The sequence below is a fragment of the Callorhinus ursinus genome, unplaced genomic scaffold (assembly GCF_003265705.2).
Source record: "Callorhinus ursinus isolate GAN/ISIS: 27379988/994484 unplaced genomic scaffold, GSC_fseal_2.0 scaffold61, whole genome shotgun sequence".
NCBI lineage: Eukaryota > Metazoa > Chordata > Mammalia > Carnivora > Otariidae > Callorhinus > Callorhinus ursinus.
Window position 1 is genome coordinate 2075842 of NW_027397123.1, and position 9676 is coordinate 2085517.

Below are 9676 nucleotides of genomic sequence, written 5' to 3' on the forward strand. Positions count from 1 at the left end.
TGGATGGAACTGGAGGGGATTATGCTAAGTGAAGTAAGTCAAGCAGAGAAAGACAATTATCATATGGTTTCACTCATATGTGGGACATAAGCAATAGCATGGAGGACCAGAGGGGAAGGGAGGGAAATCTGAAGGGGGAGAAATCAGCGAGGGAGATGAACCATGAGAGACTATGGACCCCAGGAAACAAACTGAGGGTTTCAGAGGAGAGCGTGGGGGGAGAGGGTAACAGGGTGATGGGTATTAAGGAGGGCACGTGTTGTGATCAGCACTGGGCGTTATACATAAATAATGAATTACTGAACACTACATCAAAAACTAATGATGTACTATATAGTGGCTAACTGAACATAATAAAAAAAAAAGTTTCACTATCAAGATTTTTCTATGAATGAACATAATTCAGGTAAGTGGAATCAGCAGATTGAAAGCATGTGTAAAAAGCAGACAGAAAACAGTTTTGTATACAGTAGATTCTCAACAAATGTAGATACAGATGTCTCCTTTACACATATATAATTAAAATACCATTTTGGATACAAACCTTGTAAAATATTTTATATAACCCTATAGTGTTAAATGAGATTCATATCTAATTTTAAAGTGCTTTTGAATAATACTTTTCATGTTTATGAATATTGGTTCACATTACATTATGTATTTTTCCTTCTTATGAAGAATCTTTTAAAGATTTATTTATTTATTTGAGAGAGAGAGCACATGTGAGTGTGTAGGGGAGAAGAGCAGAAGGAGAGGGAGAGAGAAAGAATCTCAAGCAGACTCCCCAATGAGTGCGGAGCCTGACATGGAGCTCCATCCCACGACCCTGAGATCATGATCTGAGCTGAAACCAAGAGTCGGATGCTTAACCAAGAGCCACCTAGGTGCCCCATGAAGAATCTTTATAAGCATAATTTCACTAGCTGCATGTTATTTTATCTCATGTATGTATGTAGTATGTGGTGGGATTTACTCAACTATTTCTGTAATCTTGAACACTTTATACAAGATTGTATCCATTATTACCATTTTGTTTCCAAACCAACATTTCTGAATGTTTTTGGTCATATTCACCTTTGATAATCAGTAAATACACACTTCTGAATACTGTTTCAAATGATCTATGGGCCTCTGGAAGCTCACAAGAGCAATCAAAGAACGGAAGATTAAGAACCCCTGTTTTTAAGCAGTTGAGCCTCTGGATAATTTTCTTACCTTGCAAATAACCATCAGTTACCTTCGTATTTCCATTACTATTGGACCCTGAAGGGGAATCACCTAGAATCACAACAGTTAATATTTACTGAAGACTCCTATGTTCCAGGCTCTGTTGTCATGAGCTTTACATTTTTAACCTGGTTATATTCCTATGAAATATGTACTATTATAAAGTACATCTGAGCACTGTGGAACACAGAGGCTGTGTGAATACACCAAGCTCATACAGCTAGGAAGTGACAGAGCCAAGACTCAAACCAAATCTTGGATATCCAGGGCCCATCCGCTTCAATATCACACCACACTGCCTCTCACAATCCACCCAATGATATACCTGAAAAAAACTCAGGCTGCCAGGCCACAAATAACACCTGACTAGTACTACTGGTTATAACTTAGAGATCACCTGAACATATTCCTCCCCTTGTTGACATGGATCTCTATCCTCAAATACCCAGTTGCAATCCCACTCCCAAAAGCTTCACAAAGCAGATGCCTTTGTCATTTGTTGACTATTAGGCCTCTGTAGAATATCAGAAATATGTGGTGTGTAATTCCACATAAACCCATGCTGCCTTGCTTAATCACCATCTAAAATAAAGACCAACTGGGGTACCTGGGTGGCTCAGCCAGTTAAACGTCTGCCTTTGGCTCAGGTCATGAGCCCAGAGTTCTGGGATCGAGCTCCACATCGGACTCCCTGCTCAGTGGGGAGTCTGCTTCTCCCTCTGCTCCTCACCCCACTCTTGTGCTCTCTCTAATAAAAAAATAAATAAATAAAACAAAGACCAACTGTATAATTCAAATGATTTGCCAATTGAATATATGACTATTACCTGGAGAAGACAGAAAATCAGAGCCACGTGAAGGATTTATCTCAATGACTTCTATCCATTAACTGTGGATGGAAGGTGTAAAGACGGTCTCAACCTGAAGTATATACTTCAGGCAAAGAAAATCAAATGTTCTCATGTCCAAATAAAAGTTTTGTGAACACAGAAACTCACCTGAAGTTTGATTTTCTGGCATTTACCTAAGAGAAATAAAAACTTAGACGCACCCAAAGACTTTCACAGGAATGTTCTTAGCAGCTTTAATTATAATAACACAAACTGGAACAACCAAAATGTCAACAGGAGAAAGGATGAATACATTATGATACATCCATATAATGGAATACTATTCAACTATATTTTGGATTGAACTGATATATGCAACAACATGGATGAATCTCAAAATAATTATGCTGAATACAAGAAACAAAACAGAGTATATACTGTTTGATTCTATCTGTATACAAATCTAGAAAGAGTAAACTAATTTATGTTAACAGACAGCAGATCAGTAACTGCCTGGAAGCAGAGTGGGAGGGGTTGGGGGGTTGGGAGGGAAGGATTACTGAGGCTTTTGCGGGGTGATGGATCTGTTCATTATTTTGATTGTAGTGATGGTTTCATGGATATATACACATTTTACAATGAATCCACCTGTACCTATGTACAGTGGTGGATGTTAACCAGACTTATTGTAGTGATCATTTCACAATGTAGACAAATATCAAATTATACTGTATACCTGAAATTAATATACAGATGTTCCTTGACTTATGATGGCATTACATCCTGATAAACCCATCATAAGCTGAAAATCTCATAAATCAAAAATGCATTTTATACACCTAACCTACTGAACATCACTGTTAGCTCAGCCTAACTTAATCATACTCAGGACACTTACATAAGCCTACATTTGGGCAAAATCATCTAACACAAAGCCTACATTATAATAAAGTGTTGAATATTGTGCTGAAATTGAAAAACAGAATGATTGTATGGGTATTGCTTTCATGCCATCATAAAGTTGAAAAATTAAGTGGGGAACCATTTGTAATGTTATATGTCAATTATATCTCAATTTAAAAAATCAAATATAGGGTGCCTGGGTGGCTCAGTGGGTTAAGCATCTGACTCTGGATTTCGGCTCAGGTCATGATCTCAGGGTCCTGGGATGGAGGCCCAAGTCGGGCTCTCTGCTCAGCAGGGAGTCTGCTTCTCCCTCTCTCTTTCCCTCTACCCCTCCCTACCCCCCATCCACTTGAGCTCTCTTTTTCTCTCAAATAAATAAAATCTTAAAAGTAAAAAAAAATATATATATATATTAAAAAAAAGAAATTCCTTACTAAAACCCATGATCCATATATTTGCAAGTTCTAAATCACATGTCTATTCAATTTTAAAAGCCTCACAAAGCATTAATCTCAATCTACATTAAGACAGAGACCATTTATTACCAGGCTTTATCACCTGTACCTAGAAAACTCATGTCTATGAGAATGTCAGAATCTTTCCATGTTTGGCAAATGGGATCCTCATCTCTAATTCATCAGCTATAATCCTGACATGGGAAGCTCAAATCATTTCTTTACAGGACTTTATTTTTTCATTCTTCCATCACTGCTCTTAAAATAAGTTGGGCACATAAGAGATAATGCATATTCTAGCCAGTATATACATAAACACAGGTTGGAAGAGACTGGTCACAGGAGAACAAGAGGTTATCTGCAACGATTGTTCACTAGTATAGGGAACCAATAATTGATTGGAGTGTTTCCCGGTAGTAAGTTTCCAGGATAATTAATGAAAACATTTATATCACAAGAATGAAATGAAATGTAATGAAAACATTTATTTCAACAAGAAGGGAACATCAACTTACATATGTCATGGTTTGATATCGGCAAAAACTGATCAGTCTTCCTTGGGGTTTCTCTACTAGAAAAAACAAGAGAATCCAGAACTGGGAAGGAAAAAGAGACCCTGTGAGAGCAAGCATGCTTTAGTGTTACTACGTAAGAAATGAAATGTTTTGCTTCTCCATTCCATTTTACTTAATACCTCCTAACATACAAACACACCCAATTACAAAAGGATTTTAGATAAATTGAAACTCTTCCCCTAATCCCCAGGAAACGCAGATACTTCATCAGACAGCTCTCTGGCCAGTCCTCCAATTTGGGGAAGCTGTTCGGCACCTGAGACTGGGCTGCTCAGTCCTGCCCTGAACACATTCTCCTCCCTTCATTCACAGCTTTCAGGATTGAAAATGACCTGCACCATCCAAACCAAGTAAATACCAAGTAAGTAAAGCCTTACTTTCTGGCTTTGGGATCAGTGAGGATGAACAGATTAGAAAGGGTGTACAGGTTAGGGGCACCTGCGTGGCTCAGTCAGTTGGGTGTCAGCTCAGGTCATGATCTCAGGGTCCTGGGATGGAGCCTCGCAGCCAGCTCCCTGCTCAGTGGGGAGTCTTGCTGGTCTCCTCCCCCTGCCCCTCCCTGTACTCTCTCTCTCTCAAATGATAAATCATTTAAAAAATTAAATAAAAAAGAAGAAAGGGTGTACAGGTTAAAAAAGCCATAAAATTGGTCAGGCAGGGTTCAACATTCTGATTCCAGAAAAACTGCTGAATATATTACGAAACACGTTACATACAAAATGTGAAGGGAAAATAATGAAGACATGGAAAATACTCCAGAAATACTGTCAGAAAAATCAGATTATGAAATCACAGTTACACTATACTATTTGTAAAATACATGCATATCTCAATATTGAAAGGCTGACAAATCATCAGGCTCCAGTAGAAAAAAAAGTCCAGAAAGCTATACACTCATACAGTGCTTTTCTTTTTCTCTTGATTTTTTTTTTCTTGGAAAGTAATAATTGCCTACACACAAGAGACAGGTTTCTTTGCTGTTTCAATGACATAGACATTTGAAGAGAAGATTTCCTTTGACATAGGCATTTCATTGTACTGATGAATAAAGAAAGGTGAAGCTCACATGGCTAATCTTAGCCAAAGTGTGTGTGTGTGTGTGTGTGTGTGTGTGTGTGTGTGTGTGTGTTCCAGAATATTGTTATGCAATCTGAGTCATAAAATCTCAAAATTTCACCAGGGATCAAGGAACTTAGAAAGCAAAGCTGATGGAAAAAACCTAAAGCAACCTCAAGAAGGTCATGCCTCAATAACCAGTTTCTAGAGATAATATATTGTTGCATTAGACTTGACCCTAAAACTTACATATTTCTTTGAGATATAATTGACATACAACATTATATTAGTTTCAGGTATATAGCATGATTCGGTATTTGTATATATTGCAAAATGATCACTACAGTTAAGTCTAGTTAATATCCATCATCATACATACATTTTTTTCTTGTGATGAGAAGCCCCTACTTTCTTAGCAACTTTCAAATACACAATAAAGTATTATGATTACAACAGTATTATTAACTATAGTCACCATGCTGGGCATTACATACCCATAACTCATTTAAAACTGAAAGTTTGAACTTTTTGCCCACCTTCATGCATTTCACTCCCCCCACCTCTGGCAACCACCAATCTTTTCTCTGTATCTGAGTTCAGTTTTTTTTTTTTTTTTTGAGGGGGTGGAGGATTAGATTCCTCATGTTAAGTGTGATCATACAGTATTGCTACTTGTCTTTCTCTAACATTTCATTTAGGGTAATGTCCACCCATGTTGTTGCAAATAGCAAAATCTTTTGAATGGCTGAATAATATTCCCCTGTATATATGGCACATATTTTTCTTTTGATCTTGATGAGAGTTTCAGTATATGAAGTTACTGATTCAATGGCCATGTCTAAAATTAAAATATATATGCATATGAACCTTTGCTATGTTTTAAGTGGAAGTTGTTTTCCAAAATGTGCAAAGTTCATTTTTTTAAACAGTATTTACTTGGTCTTGGAGAAGTACATTAAATTTGGATTGTTTTGCTAAATGGTTTTTGTTTTCTTCAGCTACCAGTAATACAACACTCTCTGATTTTTATGTATGCTCACTGCTGGATTACTGCCTAAAAAATGGGTAAAGTCTCTGAGAATAGTCTTAACATATACTGATGTTGAGTTTTCTTCACAGAGCTATTTCCCACCCTGTTAGTCATATCCTCTGGAAAGCTGCTGAATTATTCTATTAGTTTCACTTACATCAACATCATGAGAATAAAACAGGTAATGTAGGAGTTACCATGTGATCCAGCAACTCCACCCTTAGGTATATACCCCAAGAATAGAAAATACACATTCACCAAAAAAAAAAAAAAAATCCAAAACAACTTTTACACAAGTGTTTGTACTTATAACAGCCAAAAAGTGCAAGAAAGCCAAATGTCCATAAGCTGATAAAGAAAATGTGGTATATGCACGCAAGGGAATATTATGCAGCCATAAAAATCAGGGTTATTTTATACAAGTTACAACGTGGATGAATCTTGAAGACATCATGCTAAGTGAAATAACCTAGTCACAAAAGGACAAATATTGTATGATTCCTCTTATATGAGATTCTTAGAATAATCAAATTCATAGAGACAGAAAGTGGATGCCAGGGACTGGGGTGGAGGGTAGAAGGGGGATGGGAAGTGTTTAATGGGTAGAGTTTCAGTTGGGGAAGATGAAGAAATTCTGAAGATGATTGGTGGTGATGGTTGCAGAACAATGTGAATATACTTAATGCTAGTTAACTGTATACTTAAAAATGATTAAAATGTTGGGGCACCTGGGTGGCTCAGTTGGCTAAGTGTCTGACTCTTGATTTCAGCTCAGGTCACAATCTCAGGGTTGTGAGATGAAGCCCCACATCAGGCTCCACGCTGGGCGTTAAAAAAAAAAATTCAACAGGGGCGCCTGGGTGGCTCAGATGGTTAAGCGTCTGCCTTCGGCTCAGGTCATGATCCCAGAGTCCTGGGATCGAGTCCCGCATCGGGCTCCCTGCTCTTTGGGAGCCTGCTTCTCCCTCTGCTTCTCTCTCTCTCTCTGTCTCTCATGAATAAATAAATAAAAATCTTAAAAAAAAAAATTCAACAGGATGCCATTCCTACATTATGTATATTTATTAGCCTGGACCAGTATCATCACGATTAATAATGGTATATATGCCATCATATAGTAGAACTGAATTAATTAACCTATTACCTACTGTTATATTTTTGTGTATTTAATATAAATTCCTAGGAGTAGAATTTGGGATAAAACAATCAGACTTTTACTAAGTGCTTGATATGCCTAATCATGCAATCTTAGTATTTGGGTTGATAAAAAGACTCAAATGACATGGTTGCTACTTTTATGTTTTTTTTAGTAAGTAAGGTGAACACTGAATGGGAATAAATGCATCAGAGGCCACTAGGGAGATTCAGATAATGCGACTTGTGATTTTACAAGGGAGTGATGTTATTCTGACAGTAGCCACCACTGTCACCTTACTGTCAAATTATGCTGACCTAAGAAAGCACGGTGATGGTAAGGAATTTATGTATAAATTTATATCTCCCCAACACTTTACCAAGATTCTACTGAAAATGAACACAATACAGGTAAGTGGCACTTGCAGACTGCATCATCGAATGTAATAAAGGTAGAAGAGTGTTTGATAGACAATAGATACTTGATAAATGTAGCTACACCACTACCCTTTCTCAATAAACAATTAAAATATTTATGATGCACTCCTTGGAAAACTTCTCACAGTAATACCTTCTTAAGTGGGATTCATATTTAATTAAAAATTTTCCAGGGTATTACTGTTGATAAATATGAATATTGCTTAACATTATAGAGTATACATTTTCTTCTTAAGTCTAACTCTATAAACATAATCTTCTTTTTTTAAGATTTATTTTAGAGAGAAAGAGGGGCGCCTGGGTGGCTCAGTTGGTTAAGCGACTGCCTTCGGCTCAGGTCACGATCCTGGAGTCCCGGGATCGAGTCCCGCATCGGGCTCCCTGCTCGGCGGGGAGTCTGCTTCTCCCTCTGACCCTCCCTCCTCTCGTGCTCTCTCTCTCTCTCTCATTCTCTCTCTCAAATAAATAAATAAAATCTTTAAAAAAAAAAAAGATTTATTTTAGAGAGAAAGAGCATGTGCATGAATGGGGGAGGAACAGAGGGAGAAGAGAATCCCAAGCAGACTCCCCCCTGAGCCCGGAGCTGTACTAGGGGCTCCATCTTACCACCCCCCAGATAATGAGCCAAAACCAAGAGTGGGGCGCTTAACCGACTGAGCCACCCAGATGCCCCTGTATAAACATAATCTTAGCAGCTGCATAATATTCAACCATATGGGTTAATCATTAAACATTTCCATAACACTGAACATTAATTTTTCACATCATCAAAAACAGGAAAATTGTCCTTGATTCTAGACCAAAAACTCTGAATCTTTTTGGTCTACAATAAGAGAATACACAGGAGGATGTGAATGATAACCCAATTAACATGAAAATGTTAACGAGGTTTACCTCAGTAGTACCCAACATCCACTGGGAAGAAACCAGATCACGATTAGGACATTTCTGACAAAGGAAAGCATGCCCTAAAACCAGGAATTTTATGAAAGAAAAACTAGCCCAAACACTGATTTTTTTTTGGGGATATAACAATTCTTTCCTCATCAGGGTCCTTCTTTGGGGGAATGGCAGGACCAGGTAGGGAGCGATAAGACGCCAGGTTTTTCTTGGAGCACAGAATGACTTCGTTGTACAACATTCTCTACGTCCACCCCTGCCCTGTTCACACACACACAAACAGATGGAAGTGGGACAGCGTGTAATCTGTGTAAGGTTTACAGCAAGTTCCTGCGGTCAGATCTCTGAGAACGCCGTGGTTCTGAGACACGTGGCTGCCCCTTAGAGCTCCCAAGCAAAGAATTTCCAAGGCGTTCCCAACCTCGAACTTCCTTCTTACGACCGTTCCTCGGTGGCAGCCACAGGTAGCTGAGAGGAGAGAAGACGAAGGAAGCAGCAGGGAACCTAGAGCCATGGGACAATGACACAATAGAGCCACAACAATCGCCATCCAGGTAAAAGACACGCAACCAAATGCACATCACACGCGCACAGCTACACACCTGTCTCACTCTCACTCCACAAGCGTACCCACTGTAACGGAGGCACATCTCGCCGCGCGCGCCACCGCCCTCCCCACCTGTCCCTATAGACACACACCACCCTCCTCTATGGTGCTTGAACCGCAGGCCTGAGATCACGGTAACAACTGGCCGCCCCTACTACCGGCTTCCACGCTTTAAAGACTTCCTCCCCAACCCCGGATTAACTTGGATGCCCCGAGTCCAGCCTGTCCGCACCCCATGCCGTTTACATCCTGAGATGAGTTCAACTCACCGTGCGCAGCACGAGAACCGCGCGAAAATGGATGGGAAGCCAAAGATCCGCTGTGACCGCTGCCCTCTGGGAAATGTAGTTCGAACCTGAATGTCCGTGGCCGCGGTGGCTTGTGGGAAAAGTAGCCCAAATCCCAGAAGTCTCGCTAGAGCGCGAGTTGGCCGCCGGGACGTCCCTGCGCGGGCCCCCCGGGAGTCGTCGCTCTGAGTGCGGCACGGGAGGACTTGTAACGGTGGAGGGGAAACAGGA

The 9676-nt window shown here is 39.6% G+C and overlaps 1 protein-coding gene across 9 annotated transcripts in view; it reads right to left on the reverse strand.

The window, feature by feature from the left end:
- The window catches only part of LOC112810767 (uncharacterized), a 76753-nt gene extending 67278 nt beyond the window's left edge, over positions 1-9475 (reverse strand). Inside the window, exons 1-3 of one of the 9 annotated variants that reach the window (XM_073885217.1) lie at positions 3934-3953; positions 2226-2251; positions 1216-1278 (exon numbers count right to left, since the gene is read on the reverse strand). In XM_073885217.1, coding sequence (XP_073741318.1) covers positions 1216-1278; positions 2226-2247 — 85 coding nt within the window. In that variant the 5' untranslated portion in view covers positions 2248-2251; positions 3934-3953. Of the gene's footprint in view, positions 1-1215; positions 1279-1834; positions 1973-2225; positions 2255-3933; positions 6462-8972; positions 9302-9427 lie in introns of those variants that run through there. The other 8 variants (XM_073885225.1, XM_073885220.1, XM_073885221.1 and 5 more) reach the window with 8 other exon arrangements.
- Positions 9476-9676: the final 201 nt, after the last annotated feature.